This window comes from Mus musculus, chromosome 11, assembly GCF_000001635.26.
Source record: "Mus musculus strain C57BL/6J chromosome 11, GRCm38.p6 C57BL/6J".
NCBI classification, from domain to species: domain Eukaryota; kingdom Metazoa; phylum Chordata; class Mammalia; order Rodentia; family Muridae; genus Mus; species Mus musculus.
In genome coordinates this window covers 99,381,378-99,397,693 of record NC_000077.6, presented here as the reverse complement: position 1 = coordinate 99,397,693, position 16,316 = coordinate 99,381,378, and the positions used below count along the sequence as shown (strand labels likewise).

Sequence of the window (16,316 nt, the reverse complement as noted above, 5' to 3'; positions counted from 1 at the left end):
TCATGACGTAATCAGTTGAAGCAAGCCATTTCAACAGAAACGAAGATGAGCAGTTAGCTAGCTGGAAGGGGTTCTGCACAAGTAGTTTTAACAAAGGCTAGGATATGTTAGCTAGGACATCCTGACCTTTGGTTCCTAGACTAGAGTTAGGAAGCTTTCCATGGGATTCTCCATCAAGATTAGATTCTAGTTAAACCTGAAATGGCCTCAGTCAGAAGACAAGGTGGAGGGACACCTGCACATGGGATCTGGGTAGCAACTTGGGTCCTCATGCTTGTTTGACAAGCACTTATGGACAGTTCGATCTCCACAACTTCAGAATGCAGCTTTCAATAACAAGATATAGTTACGCCACAGAGAACACGTTCTCATAACCTTTTTCCTCTTCCTCCTCCAGTTTCCCAGTGGAAACACTGGGCAAACCTAATGCATGAAGAAAGAGGGTGCAGCAGTCTTCCTAGAGCCAGAGGTCGGATGGAAGAAGGTGGGAAGAGGACACGCACACTACTTCTTAAATTACGTTACTATGCCTACATGCTGGCATCTGGTTCCTAATTTCTCTTCCCCCCCCCCCATATTTTTAGTTTTCAAGGAGCAATATTAGTGGTTTGTTGACAGTTTTTTCTGATACAAGAAAGATTCTCTTCTATAGAAATATATATACCAGCACTGCTGGAACTAAGTGGTGGGTTCCGACAAAAATCACACTGTACAACAGGTCTCACATGGGAGGTTTATTAAAAGAGATACAGAGGCTGCCTCTGGGGAGGGGGTGGGGGTGGAGGTGAGGAAGGGAAGAGGAGTTGGGGGAGGAGAAACATGGCTTTTTATCAGGGCTGTGGTGCATGCGCACAAGGACTGCCCATAGAGTCTGGAGGAGATGGGAGTCACCTTCATTTGTATACTGACTGATGGCCCCCCCAGACTCCAATGAAGAACCACATGGCTCCAAGCCCATAGTCACATAGAAGGCCCTGGTTAAACTCAGTGTATCACAAAACAAAACAAAACAAAACAAAACAAAACAAAACAAAACAAAACAAAACAAAACAAAACGGCAAGAATGTGGGAAAGGGATTTGGGGCAGGGTAGGGAATGGTGACAGGTGGACCGGAGCTAACAAGAGGCCAGGGATGAGGGATCAGAATGTACTATATACACATAGGAAATTGTCAAAGAACAAGTTTAATTACCCCTTTTTAAAAGATAGAAAACTCTACTTAGCCCCACCTTTTAACCAAAATAAATTTGCAGAAGCTGGGAGATTCCAAGCCAGCAAGCTCTGGTTTGGTTTGCTAGCATTAGGTCAGATTAGCACTGTATTCCCCAAGCCTTAAAGAGTTAAAACCTTAAGCAAAGGATTACGCTCCAAATGGGAGCTAGCAGCTTCTGGAAAACCCAGCAGTATAAAAGGATTAACACTACGATTCTGCATGGTGGCTAATTGCATCCATTTAATGACTGCACTGGGGCTGAGCACAATCCTGACAGTCTTGAGACCCTCCCAAAGTGTGGGCAGAACCAAGCAGCCCAGGGGAGAGCTGCAGATCTGACCTCTTCCATGACTGGGCCACTCACCCACTTTTTCCCCCTCCAAATCAACCTGTGTTTCCCACCACAGCGCCATTTTTTCTAGTAGCTACAACAAAGAAACTTTGTCCAGTTTGAAAAAGATAAAATAAAATCCCTATGTACTCATTAATTTTTCTAAGTCACAATGCTTGGAAACACAGTTTTAAGTCATTTCATGGGAGTTTGAAGAGTTGCTCAAAAAATAAATGTGATGAAATGCCAGCAAAGTCCTTTCCAGGAGACTTTTGGGTAAACTGCATAAAGTTGCTGTTAGGATTTAATGGGATAAACAGGTGAAGTGCTCCACACAAGGCCTTGGACTTGGAAACTCTCAAGCTGCAGGCTTGTTAAATGGCTTAATCCAAGAAATTACATAGTCTTGGGATGTGATCAGTCTCCAGGCCTGTAGAGCCAGAATGGTCACGGTCAATTTCCCCAATACAACTGCACTACATGTAAATAGTTATTAAAGTCTAGTCCCCTGCACTCTTATCCACTTGGGAAAACGTAAAGAACTGCATTTGCTATGAAATTAGTCATAGGTTTTTTTTTTTAAAGCCAGGCCTCTAAGACTTGTCTGAATATTATTAAGAGATTAACTTTACTTCATGACTTCCCTTCAATCTACACATTGTACACTTAATTAAAATACTAGAGGAGGTAATTATTACTGTGCAGTTTAACTTCTGTGTCCCATTCCTAAGCCAAAAGCTTCAATACTCTACTTAGATTTACATAAACTTCATGTTGGGGGGGGGGGGGGGCTATGTGCTATGATTTACACCAAGCCATTCTTTAACATGGATGAAGAACAAACATCCCTAAAGGAATGTTGTAGATGTGTGAGAGTGAAGAACAGCTGCGAAAATCTGACAATGTTCATCTTCTTCAGCCTTTTAAGACTGGAGTTTCTGCAGGTCGGTTTAGTCGGTTCTTCCAGCTTTTCTCGTCTCTTGTGGGAACCAAGATGACCATTCCATTTCTGCCTGCTACTCTGGGTCACTGTTTCCCCTCCAAAGGCAGCTGCTCCACAGAGAGGCAACTGTCTTTCACAGAATGGTATGAGCTTGACCCAAAGAAGAAACCTGGGACACACAGAGGAATGGCAAGGCTAAGTGATGCTGTGTTGAATCATCCTACTGTGCTCCATACTCCCTCCTAGGGGTGCCTAAGGCAAAGGCCAACTGGCAAGTAAATTCAAATTTCGTAATACAAGGACTTATCTCAGTAGCAGCAGGGCGATCTCAACAGATCTAACAAATGACTTGATAGAAGAGGGACATGTAGGCTTAAGGTCTACCTGGTCTCAGATGCACACCACCCAAAGCTATCCTGGGAATGGTATGTAGAATCTTGGGTTTTCACATCTACAAGAGTCATCTTTTTTTTTCCAAGAACAATCAACTTTTGACTTAGCCTTTTAGTTTTCAACTTGCAAAACTTGCAAGAGTGCCTAGATGTCTGGGACAAATAAATGTCCAGGGAGCAAAGCAAGGAAAAGAAAGGGGGGGGCACTGAAAACTCCTCAAAGAACAATCAGTATCTATGAGGTGTGCCCAGAATCTAAGGCATCGTTTCTTCTTTTTTTGTTGTTTTGGGTTTTTTGTTTTGTTTTGTTTTTTTGTTTTTAGAGACAGGGTTTCTCTGTGTAGCCCTGGCTGTCCTGGAACTCACTTTGTAGACCAGGCTGGCCTCGAACTCAGAAATCCACCTCCCTCTGCCTCCCGAGTGCTGGGATTAAAGGCGTTAGCCACCACGCCCGGCTCTTCCTAGGTGAGGCCTGTCTGTCGTCCCTGGGTGGGCTCGAACCACTAACCTTTCGGTTAACAGCCACAGAGATAGTATCGTTTCTTCTAAAGAGGAAGCCAATAATGAGAAGGCCGTCACTCCGTGTCACAAACCTCAAAGCAACATAAGAACTAAGAGACAGCCATGAGTTGGCCTAATGGTGAAAAACTCATAAAGGAAATGGCATCTCCGAGTCTACAGCTGAGGATGGTAATTGAAGAGGCCAGCCACAGGGAAGAAAGCCATTCCAGACTGGGGACCACAAGCAAGGTCCTCGTGGGGGAAATGAGCAGTGTTTGGCTGAAAGTGAAAAGGAAAAAGGCCTGCTTGAAATTGGGTTGTAGTCTAGGAAATGCTAGCATTTTCCATTGGCTTATATAGTGTTGGTATTTTGATATTTAGTAACATTGGCCTCCATATTTTAAGGGGTAACTTGAAACACAGAAAAGCTGAGTGTCTTGCCCAAGGCCATGTAATTACTTTATGAGAATGCAGCTCTTGTTGAGCCCTGCCACCCTCCCCGCAGGGGGCATGGGGTTGGCTGGACAGGGGCGAGCCAGGTTAGAGAAGACTTAATCCATCCCAGAAGCTCCAGCTCGCTGAAGAGGTGATGACAGTGCTGCTTCCACGGCATTAATCATGCCACGGTGAACAGACTGGATCTCAAGGGACATGGGGAGCCAAAAAAAAAAAAAAATCAATTAAGTAAGACTTCAGAAGATGCTGAAATCATCCTGGGGAGAACATTTGAGAGCCAGGTTTAGCGTAGTGGCAGCAAGATATGGTAAGATTAGTGAGTTATTGGTCGGTAGGAAATGGATGAGTTTTTCAAACACCAAGGGAAGCAAATATCGCTCACCGAAAAATGGATGGCACATCTGTCATGAAGTCAGCAGGCTCAAAACTCCTTCCTCACCCTGCTTCTCTCCCTGGCCATTCTTCACCCTCTAGCCCTATCCTTCCAGTGTGTGTGTGTGTGTGTGTATGTGTCTGTCTGTCTGTCTATCTGTATGTGTGTGAGTGTGTCTGTATATATGTTTTCATGTGTACATGTGTGTATACATGTGTGTGTACATGTGTGTGTGTGTGTCTGTGTGTGTCTGTCTATCTGTGTCTGTGTGTGTGTCTGTATATATGTTTTTATGTGTACATGTGTGTGTACATGTGTGTGTGTGTGTGTACATGTGTGTGTGTCTGTATGTGTGTTTTCATGTGTACATGTGCGTGTATGTGTGCATGTCTATGAAGATCAAGGTCAAAGTTAGGTATCTTCCTTGCTGCCCACCATATTCTTGAGAGAAGGCTTCTCACGGAACCTAAAGTTTACCAATAAACTGGGTGGCTGGTCAGCCAGCCTCAGGGGGCCGCTGGTCTCTGTCTACTTGCACTGGAATTCCAGGGAGGGATCGTCATGCTCAGCTTTTTCACACAGGTTCTGAGGGGCTGAATGAGCTCAGCAAGTACGAGCACTGTGGCACCTAAGCCATCTCCCATGGCTCATGCCTTCATATTTTGCAGCCCTAAGTGGGTTAGGCTGTAAGAAACAGAAATCAGTGAGAATAACAAAAGCGTTCGCCAAGCTCTTCCGCTACGCCTGCCATCTGCTATCCTAATGCGTTGTATTTGTTAACTCATGAGTCTCCCAAGATGACACCACAGTTAGCAAAGTTATAATTCCTACTTTAGAGAGAGGAAACGAGGATCAAGCTTCACAGTAAACAGTGAGTCCGACTCCAGAGGCCACCCACGGAATCCCTACAGCAGCCTCCAGAGCCACCAGGCAGTTTCCATCACAGTACAGACGAAGAAACTGGGAGGGGTGGGAGGATCTAAGATAATGCAGATTTAGGATCACTGAATTTTACACGTTGGTCAATGAAGAGGCATGGACCTTAGCAATACCTTGTCACAATGAGCTATACAAGTCTCTCACACAACTCCCGGAATCCTGCTCTGTACTCCCTTAGCACTCTGCCCATCCCCTCCAAGGCAGCCTAGACTGTTCTAACAGTCTCCTGGATCCTCCGTGGGCATGTTGGTTTGCCTCTCCAGGGACACACTATATCCCTTGAGGAGCAGAAATTATATCTTAGTCATCTGTGTAAACCCAGGTCATATTATAGGCGCTCAATTAAACCTGTTGAAGAAATGAATAAATTAATGAATATGGGCGACTCGTTCCAACCAAACTGGTCCACTTCGAGTCTCCACCTGCTAAAACACCTGGGTATTTTTTTCAGTCCTCACTTCCCAGAACAGCCCTCTCTCTGCTGTTGCACATACTGAAGATTCTAACCCATGCTTCACAAGACTCAGCTCAATTCCACTGTGCTGTGGAATTCAGTCCAGTTGATGAGTGACCTCATCAACGTCAGTTCAATGTCGTGGAAAACTATCATCTCTGTCGCTATAGCAAAACCAGACTCTAGCACAACCAGTTCTGCGCCTCTGGGATAATTTCTATAAATTTCTAAGGTTTAGTGTTTTCCAGCTATAAAATTAGGCACATAATACCTATTCTTAGAGAACTGGGGGGAGACTGAAAGTAAGCCATCTGAAGACCACACATGGGAGGGAAATGTGGGCTCCACCCAGCCCCACACTCCTTTGCCATTCATGAACCACTTAAGTTGCGGGTCTTAGCATTTCCCTTCTGTCAGACTGCAATGACTTGGAGAGCTCCTTAAGGAATGCCATCCCCATCTGGACGTCTCATGACTTATACACACAGCAACTCTGAGGGCAGAGGGATTAGGAGGTTGGTTATGACAACCACATGCGAGAGATGCCAGGGCTCATGTCAGACACTCTCATTGGCATCTCTGTGATCCCACTCATGCCAAAGACTCGATTCAGGCGGTGAGTGCAAAAAAAGACAAAGGTTTGCTCCGTGAAATGGTGGATATCTCTTCCTACTATTTTTAGTCCAATCTTAAGGTAGATTGAGGTTTTTATGTTTTTCTCCAGCACAGAAAATTAAAAGCTAACACTAAAGAAAACCTAGGAAAAACAAAACCCTAAACCCATGGCGGCCATCAGGAACACCGAGAGCGCTTTGCTTTCTCTTTTCGTCAAGTCCTGGGAGGGAGGCTTCACCTCTCTGAAGCAGCCAGGGTCTTCTTTCCCTCCTGTTAGCCTCCATTTATCGTACATGTTATCTTCACAACAATCAATTCCCACGCTCAGGGCTTTTTTGTTTCTTTCAGCTGCTGCCCTACTTGCAGGTTCTGACAGGTTGGAGGAGTGGAGGAGCTGCAGCCTGGCGGCAGGAACCCGCAGCTCACAAGCAGCGCCTCACCAATACTGGCAGCCAAATCCCCTTTCCCTGCAGATTCCTGTAGCCCCCGTTCTATGGAATGTGCAGCTACAAACTTCATTTGAAGAAGCAATTACTAATGGAACCCTGTCAAGTCCCTGGGTTTTCAATATTTTTCCCATTTCCATGCTCTTTCTGTTTTGCTTTTTCCCCATGGGGAGAAGCAAGTGGTGAGATCTGGAGCCTTAGTTCCTCTAACAGCAAATCTACCATGGGAGAGAAGGAATATGCAAGGTGGAAGAGTAGAAAGCTGACAAATCTCAGACTCAAGCAGGCTTCCAACTGCGGTTCAGCCAGCTAGCATTAGGAAAAAATCACTCCATTTCTTAGCTTCACCTTCCTGACAAAATTGAGACTGTAACAGCTAGCCCTATCAGTGCATTGTTCTAGAGATTTTTAAATTGACCTATCTCAAAAAAGCATTACATAATTCTAAAACATGTGTGAATCTATACATATAACTATATATGTGATATATTTTAACAAGAGCAATGTCATAGCCTATGGGTAGTTATAAAATAAATTTATGTCATGTAAAGTCCCAATTAAATACTTCCCTGGATACTGTCCCACTGAAGTCTGAGCACAGTGTATCCAAGGGAAATATGTTTTTCTTGTTTACTGAGAGGGGAAATCTAGCTTGGAAACAGAAGTACAAGTCTGTCCTAAAAGTCCTGAACCAAGTGCCAGTCTGTAACCTAAATTTATGTAGCTACAAGAAAACTTTTCGTGCAATAAACCTCTCTTTGTAATCAGCCCGGAGCTTAAGGCACTTCAGGTTAGTTCCTCGGTTCTCGTGCTTAGAATCCCTGCCCCATGCTCTTCACAGGCACCCGTGCTTAGAATCCCTGCCCCATGCTCTTCACAGGCACCCGTGCTTAGAATCCCTGCCCCATGCTCTTCACAGGCACCCGAACCATGAACTGAAAAGTATGAAGCAGAATAAGTTCATGGTTTTGTCAAGAATTTAAAGATTCCATAGTCATTCCTGTGTACAGTTCCCTAAGCAAGAAATATGAATATACTCTCAAGATACATATATATAATCTCTTACGTATACGTGATATATCCCATATATTAATATATACTATATATTATATGTACACATATATATTACATATACATACATATAATTTCCTAAATCTTGCTTCTTAAATGTGGCAATTTCTTAACACTAATAGTTCACCATATCCTATTTTTTACTTACTTCAAGATCCTTCTTACAGCTCAATTTCAGCACACTTGCTACTTACTGCAATTCGCAAAGCTATCTAAAACAGGAATTTGAAAAATCCTTATTTCAACTACAATTTATAAGCAAAGTTCTTTTACTTTTTGAACCTAGCAAGTACTAAGTACAAGCTAAATTAACATTAGAAAATTAGATTTTTAATAGTTACTCAATGATCTTCAAAAGGTAAAATGTACTCATGTGAACTCCACCCATTCTCAGTTTCAACATAGCAAATTTCCCATCTGTACTCAGGGCAAATTCAAAAGCATTGAAAAGGTATTGGTTATTACTGAAGATAATTTATGCAATCATAAGCCAAAGATGCTATGCTGGCAAAAAGAAAACCATGCAAGTAAGCAAAGCCTAGCACCTGTGAGACACGCCCTCTCAGTATATAAAGGCTCGGCACTGTCCTTGGTAGCAGGCACTCCCTGGGCTACACTACACCACCATGTCTGTTCTATACAGCTCCAGCAGCAAGCAGTTCTCTTCCTCCCGCAGTGGAGGAGGAGGCGGTGGTGGATCCGTCAGGGTTTCCAGCACCAGGGGCTCTCTTGGTGGAGGGTATAGCTCAGGAGGCTTCAGCGGTGGCTCTTTTAGCCGTGGGAGCTCTGGGGGAGGTTGCTTTGGGGGCTCATCAGGTGGTTACGGAGGTTTTGGAGGAGGAGGCAGCTTTGGGGGAGGCTATGGAGGAAGCAGCTTTGGGGGAGGCTATGGAGGTAGCAGTTTTGGGGGTGGCAGCTTCGGTGGAGGTGGCAGCTTCGGTGGAGGCAGCTTTGGTGGCGGTAGCTATGGAGGAGGCTTTGGCGGTGGTGGATTCGGAGGAGATGGTGGCAGCCTTCTCTCCGGAAACGAGAAGGTGACCATGCAGAACCTGAACGACCGCCTGGCCTCCTACATGGACAAAGTCCGGGCTCTGGAAGAGTCAAACTACGAGCTGGAGGGTAAAATCAAGGAGTGGTACGAGAAGCATGGCAACTCAAGCCAGCGAGAGCCCCGGGACTACAGCAAATACTACAAAACCATCGAGGACCTTAAGGGGCAGGTAAGGCGCTTCAGACTCCGGCTTTCCATCGTTCCTAGGCATGCAATGCAGAGGAAGCTATGCCAAGTGTGGCACAGCTGACTGCTGTCTCTTCCCTGTTACCTTTTCATGTCTAGTGTAACCAGGCCTCATCAAAGATATTTATGGCAATGTGTCATCTAGCATGTGTGTTGCCTGTCGTCCAGGATGACAGACTACTGAGAACCTTATAGGTTTTAACACACATATGCGAGTTCACAGTTAAAATAGGCTAGGTCATACATAAGTGTGGGAGCTAAGATAATTTTAAATGAGTATGTTACATATATGCATATATATGTATAGATATGTATAAATTCACCCCTAGAAGTATTTATAACAAGTTAAACAGATACAAACATGAGTCACTCAAAAGTTAGCTGCAACACAAACAAATCACATACTATAAAGGAAAGGGTCGGCTGCAGGAATAGTACAATCCCAGCCAGTGCTCAAAAAGCAACCATAGCCATAAAGGTCCTGAAAGACCTGAGGGGAAGTATGGGCAAGTCTGGGACAGTCCATGTTTAGTTTGTCAGAGAACTATCTAAAATGCAACTCACCTATGCTAACCTGAGAAGCCAGAAGCCCACCTGATCTTTTCAATAACGTGTGTCTCTCCCCTCAGATCCTCACCCTGACAACTGACAATGCCAACGTGCTGCTGCAGATTGACAATGCCCGCCTGGCAGCTGATGACTTCAGGCTGAAGTAAGCTATGTGGATGTGGTGCACACACAGCAGGGGCTTCCAACAATGCTCCTGGATGCCCACAACAGCTTTTACACTCTCCTGAACTCATCTGGAGTGAAACAGTGCTAAGCTGTTTGTTTTTTTTTTTTAATTTAATTGTCATATCTTTTGGGCAATCGTTAAAGGAGGGTGTGTTTTAAAGTGACAGCTTTCTTCAAATCAAACTATATTAATTAATATTCCTACATGAATTCGTGTATTATGAATGTTGCCATGACATGAAACCAAATCTGTATCTGCACTGTAGTCCGTGTATATCCAGGTATACCGTCATCCTCCTGTATATTCAGTGTTTGTATCTTGCTTGCTTCAGATACGAGAATGAGGTGACCCTGCGCCAGAGCGTGGAGGCCGACATCAATGGCCTGCGCAGGGTACTGGATGAGCTGACCCTTAGCAAGTCTGACCTGGAAATGCAGATCGAAAGTCTGAACGAAGAGCTGGCCTACCTAAAGAAGAACCACGAAGAGGTGACACAAATTTACATAATTACATTCCCCCCTTTTAAAGAAAAAAAAAAAAGCTCATCTGGGTCGTGGTGTACTCACTAATTAAATCTAACTGCTCCTCAAACAGGAAATGAGAGACCTTCAAAATGTGTCCACTGGTGATGTGAATGTGGAAATGAACGCTGCCCCAGGGGTTGACCTGACTCAGCTGCTGAACAACATGAGAAACCAATACGAACAACTTGCAGAAAAGAATCGCAAGGATGCTGAAGAGTGGTTCAATCAGAAGGTAAACTAGCCAATCACCCTTCTTAGTGAAGCCCATGGAGCTTTTCTTAGCATGCCCAAATGGTCTCATCTTTTCCCTATTTTTTTTTTTTTTTTTGATCCTCTAGAGCAAGGAACTCACCACAGAAATCGACAGCAACATTGAACAAATGTCCAGCCATAAGTCTGAAATCACTGAATTGAGACGTACTGTTCAGGGTCTGGAGATTGAACTACAGTCCCAGCTGGCCCTGGTACGTTAAATCTTATAACCTGGCTTCTATTTTATCCTGCAATTGTTCATGCTAAAAATGACTTGGGGGCAAGAAATTAGAATCGAAATTGCAGCTTGTGGGCGTGTGGGGGGAAAAAAAAGAACTGCTCACATGGAGGCAGTCCTGCTCAAACTTTGGCAGTGCAGCCTAGCACGAATCCTAATTTACTTTCCTTCTACGAGGTCTTCCTGAATCCCATGTTTCACCTTAATAAACCCTTCTTCTCAGAAACAATCGCTGGAAGCCTCCTTGGCAGAAACAGAAGGTCGCTACTGCGTGCAGCTCTCCCAGATTCAAAGCCAGATCTCCGCCCTGGAGGAACAGCTGCAACAGATTCGGGCTGAGACCGAGTGCCAGAACGCCGAGTACCAACAACTCCTAGACATCAAGACCCGACTGGAGAACGAGATTCAGACCTACCGCAGCCTGCTAGAAGGAGAGGGAAGGTACATCGGAAACCTGCAAAAATCCTCCACCGCTTTCCTTCAGCACTGCACATAGCAAAGCTTGCCCAAGCCCAAGGAAAAGCCAGAGGCGGGAAGGGGAGCAGGAATGGGTTTAGGAATTAGGGCTGTGTGTATGAATATCCGTTACGAATGGCTGGAAACTAATCCACAAACTTGACTGGATTATCAATACTGCACTGGAGCGCGACCTGACGCTCCCACATTAGAAGTGGCCGCATTTGACCTCCACACTTTCTTTAGCTCCAGCGGTGGCGGCGGCGGACGCGGCGGCGGCAGCCACGGCGGTAGCTACGGCGGAAGCTCCGGTGGCGGAAGCTACGGCGGAAGTTCCGGCGGCGGCGGCAGCTACGGCGGAAGTTCCGGCGGCGGCGGCAGCTACGGCGGCGGAAGCTCCGGGGGCGGTAGCCACGGAGGCAGTTCCGGTGGCGGCTACGGCGGCGGAAGTTCCAGCGGTGGTGCTGGTGGTCACGGCGGCAGTTCCGGTGGCGGCTACGGCGGCGGAAGTTCCAGCGGAGGCCAGGGCGGAAGCGGAGGTTTCAAGTCTTCCGGTGGCGGCGACCAATCATCTAAAGGACCAAGGTCAGCTGAAACTAGCTGGGGTAATCTGAAATAGTTTTAACTTTCTCCAAAGGTTTTGTTGCTCTTGAAACTCAAGAGCTGATTTTTAAAACAATGAAAATCTCGAGTTAGGTTTTCATTTGTGTTTTTAATAACCCTATAGACATCAGTATTTGAAAATGTCATATACAGCTTAGATATTTTTTTTCCAGAACTTGGAAAGGTTATAATCTTCCTTTTGTAATAGCTTGTTAGTAGTTAGGATTCCTACAAATCTTTTCACCTAAATTCTAATTTATTTTTTATTATTCACAGATACTAACAAAACCAAAGTGATCAGGACGATTATTGAGGAGGTGACACCTGAGGGTAGAGTCCTTTCGTCTATGATTGAATCAGAAACCAAGAAACACTTCTATTAAGCTGCATAGAAGAGTCTCTTCATACGGGCCACTGGACAGACGTGTGGAAAACATAAATGTCCAAGAAACACTTTTGTCTTAATGGTCTGTGGAAATAGGTTCACTCCTTGAAATTAAGGTCTAAAAGGTGTTTTGTGGTTTCTGTATTTCTTCTTTTCATCTATCAGAAAGTGTTCTTTTGTGGAGAAAAAAGAAGAAAACTTTCTCACTTACTTATTAATTTCTCATTTACTAATAAATTTCAATAAACTTTCTTACTGATGCAAACTATAAAAATCTGTCAGAATTATTATTTAGTTGGGTGGGTGTGCTTGGACCAGTATGAGTACTCTGGGTGAAGAAGTCCATAATTGCCCGAAACTTACATTTCCTAAAGATACACAATGAGTAGAGAACTCCCAGCTCTCTGGCCGTAACTTGTTTCAATCTTGGAAATTTTGAAATCATCTCAAATAAGATTCCCAATATAAAAAGAAGTTTCACATTCTCTTTATTTCTCACATTTTCTATTTTCTTCCAATTATGATATTGCTTCTTAAATACTACTTATGATACATCTTCCCACCGAGCTTCGACAAAAGTCAACCAGCCCAACAGAAATTCTCAAAATTGTTATATACCCAATAAAATTATTTTGTGTCTGCCAGATGACAGCAGTGTGTCCAAACAGACACCTCTAAATTTCCTGCCCCCCCCCAACACTTATATGTAATCAATACATATAAAGACCTTGTTCTATCTGTATACACTTAATTATATCTCCCTACCAGACCCCAACTGTGCTGGCTAGTTTTTTGACACAAGGTAGAGTCATCTGGGAGGAGGGAGCCTCAGTTGAGAAAATGCCTCCCTAGGACTATAGGCAAGCCTGTAGGCATTGTCTTCATTAGTGACTAATGGGAAAGGGCCCAGCCCATCGTGGTTCTGAGTTCTACAAGAAAGTGAGCTGAGCAAGCCAAGGATAGAGTCAATAAGCAACACCCTCTCATGGCCTCTATATCAGCTCCGGCCTCCAAGTGCCTGCCCTGTCTTCCTTCAGTGATGAACAGTGATGAGGAAGCACAAGTCAAACAAACCCTTTCCTACCCACGTTGCTTTTGTCCAGGTGTTTCAGTACAGCAAAAGTAACTCTAAGACATCAGCTGACACGACTTAGTGCTCTACTTGGGGTACAGTAAAGAGGGAAAGCCCTAATGTGCTTTGGGGTTGCCCGTGTCCATTGACTAGCAGCGTCAACATCCTTCTTGACTTGAACGCTAGTGCTTTTCAAGATCTGAGCCCCAATCCCTTGCCATTTCAGTGGGATGATACTAAATAATCCACACCCTAACATATAACACTTTCTGTGTGCCCTAGGAGACAGTGCCCCTCCACAAACATTGAAAACCAGGCTCTTTTTTAAAATCAAGAATTAAATTTAAAAAAAAAAAGACTTTCTCAATCTACATGTGTTGAGACTTGTCAACCCATGTACTTTGAGAGACATTTGGGATACTAAACCATACCCCAGTGCAGTCTAAACTAGATTATAATACTAGTGAGATGACAGGGTCTGCCTTACCTATTGTTGTAAGCCCCACCCTAACATGGTTTTTTTCAGCACAAATTGTTAATGCTCAATAGGTACTGGTTGAGCAACAAAATTAGTGAGTCATAGCCATATAAGCTAACCTCCAAGGTGAACCCAGAAACTCTGGGGACTAAGAATTAAAAAGAGAATATTTACTGTCCCTGTACAACAATGCACATGAGACTAACTCTCCTGTGCAATTAATATATGATTGTTTTAAACACTTTGTAAACAAACTGGAGATGATCCCATTGAGCCAAAAAGGTAAAGAGTATTGGTGACCCCCAGGGCCTTCCATGTGCTACAAGCTTCATGAGCTCTCTGCACTCAGGCATCTTCCCTTAACCTCCAGGAATAGCAACCCGTCCTGGCAGACAGCTGTAGAAGTTTGAGGGACTAAACTGTAACGAGTGAGGATGCTTCTAAGTGTGAATGTGGGGGAAGGCCATCTAAATGCCAAACAATCAAAACCCTGGAGCCATATGTCTCCCTGTTCTTCTGGCATTGGTAGAGAAGGTAAGGGGTGAAATGAAGAGCTCCTTTGAGGAGATAAATGTTCTAAGTGGTAGTGCATAAACTCTCCAAGCGTGAAGAAGATGGAGGACAATGACAGCAGAAACAACTGTCTGAAAAAGGATGAAGCTGACAATACACGTCAAGGATTTGTTATACATTTGAGTACTAACTACAAAGTCTACAACAACTAATCCCAGGATCCTGAGGAATGAAAGGGAGGCCATGGCCACTCCTATGTATGGTTGAGGAGAAGGTTTGTACTGTAGGTATGAGAGAGAGAGAACATCCCAAGAGGCGTCTGGAAAAGTTCAGACTGAACATGGCCAGCAGAATAGACAGGACCGTAAGAGGTGAGAGAAGGAATGAGAGGGAGAGAAGAGAGAAGGGCAAGAGATGGGACCAGGAGAGGGAGAAGAACCAAAGGAACACATGGATAAAGAGGCCAAGAAAGGACCAAGAGACAGTACGTGTATTGTCAGCTTCATCCTTTCTCAGACAGTTGTGTTGTATAGGAAAGAAGCTGAGAAATGAGAAGCTCAGGGTCTGGAGGGGTTTAGGCTACAGGGCTGGGGTGAGAAGTGCTGAAATGAGCCAGGACTCTGGAACGGATACTTCGGATGCTGAGAGCATCTACTTTGCTAGGTTAATAGGCACCTCAGCCATTTGTCCTGAGTTTCTTCTAGATGTAACACCTATCAAGAGGAGAGTGCTCAAGAATGTAACTCAGTGGCTAACATGCATCCATTCATTCAACAAGCACAGTTGTGCAAAGGATGTCACACACATGCTAAGTATTGAAAGTGAGTAAAAATAATACATGGCACAGATGTGTCCATCATAGACTAAAGATCAGGGATGAGACACTAAGGCATTCAAATCAGGATGTGTTAGGGACCAGTCACTGGAAAATATGAGCCTGGACTTAATCCTGGAGGATGGCAGAAAGTGGCTAATTAGAAAGAATGTGGATTCTAGGACAGCCAAGGACATATTTGCAATGGCACAGTGTGGCAGCACCCAAGCTCTCCACTGCTACTGCTCTAAGAAAACTTCCTCAGAATCATGATTGCTTATCCTTGATTTAAACATTTCCATAAAGCCCATTTTGTTGTGTAAGGGAATATAGTCACAGTTCCTGGAGCATAGACTTCTATGAGGGACCTTTATTTTTACTACTACAAGAATAATTCTTGGTTCCTCTCTCTTCCATTCACTTCACTCCTACCCATACCTCAGCTAGTCACTGCCAGGTCCTGTTTAGACCATCTTCAAAATTATCGAAAGGCCATCTATCTAGCTCTGCCCTGACTCAGGTCACCTTATCATCACCAGATTACTGTGGCTGGCTTTCTAGTGATTTCTCTACTGATTTTTATTCCATCACCAGTCATCCCCTACACTCCAGCTAGAAAAATTACAAAATGATAACAAAACATAACAAGAACTGCTTATATTTCACAAGTTACCTTTAATGCTAAGAATCTAAAGTCCCTCCTCTCGCCCAATACACCTTTTGATCAGCCGCCTCCTGGCACACTAACATCCACACCTCCTCCAGTTCCTTGAAGGCACCCCACTATTCCTTCCTGCTATGGTTTGGTTGTGCTTTGACTGTGTTCCTCCAAAGTTTCATGTGGAATTTGGTCACTAGGATGGCTATGCTCAGAAGTAGTGGGACCTGTAGCCCGACTCTTGGCTACCTTGTGGCTTCTTTATCTTCTACCCTTCCTCATCCCTTTTCTTCCACCCTTACAACCCCCTAACACTAGATAGGAGAGAGAAAAGAATAGAGGAGAAGGGGGTGACATTATGGTTAGACTACTTTCCGATGATAAGAGACATTGAGGTTCTCGGGACACGTTTGATATTCGCCATCAGGATATCTAACTTCTTGTTGTTTCTTCTTTGCACACGACTACTTAACAAACCTCAGCTAACAGCAACCAACCAACAACCCAACAACAGTAACCCTGCCTCTCAGGGACCTAGCATGTATATACCCTCTGAAGAGCTCCTGGAACACCGAATGTTACACGTGCACAGCGGGCAAAACCATGCCCTTGCCA

The 16,316-nt window shown here is 44.3% G+C and overlaps 1 protein-coding gene across 2 annotated transcripts; it reads left to right on the top strand.

Moving 5' to 3' along the window:
* The first annotated feature begins 244 nt into the window (after positions 1-244).
* On the top strand, positions 245-12,440 carry Krt10 (keratin 10). Of its 2 annotated transcripts, none has more exons than XM_011248768.2 (8): positions 245-8,955; positions 9,602-9,684; positions 10,040-10,196; positions 10,303-10,464; positions 10,571-10,696; positions 10,946-11,163; positions 11,425-11,783; positions 12,058-12,440. In XM_011248768.2, the coding sequence occupies exons 1-8, from the start codon at positions 8,362-8,364 to the stop codon at positions 12,162-12,164; spliced, it is 1,806 nt and encodes a 601-aa protein (XP_011247070.1). In that variant the 5' UTR covers positions 245-8,361; the 3' UTR covers positions 12,165-12,440. The 2 variants fall into 2 exon arrangements, with proteins under 2 accessions (XP_011247070.1, NP_034790.2); NM_010660.2 differs by having other exon boundaries at positions 8,330-8,955; positions 11,425-11,763.
* The last annotated feature ends 3,876 nt before the right edge of the window (positions 12,441-16,316 follow it).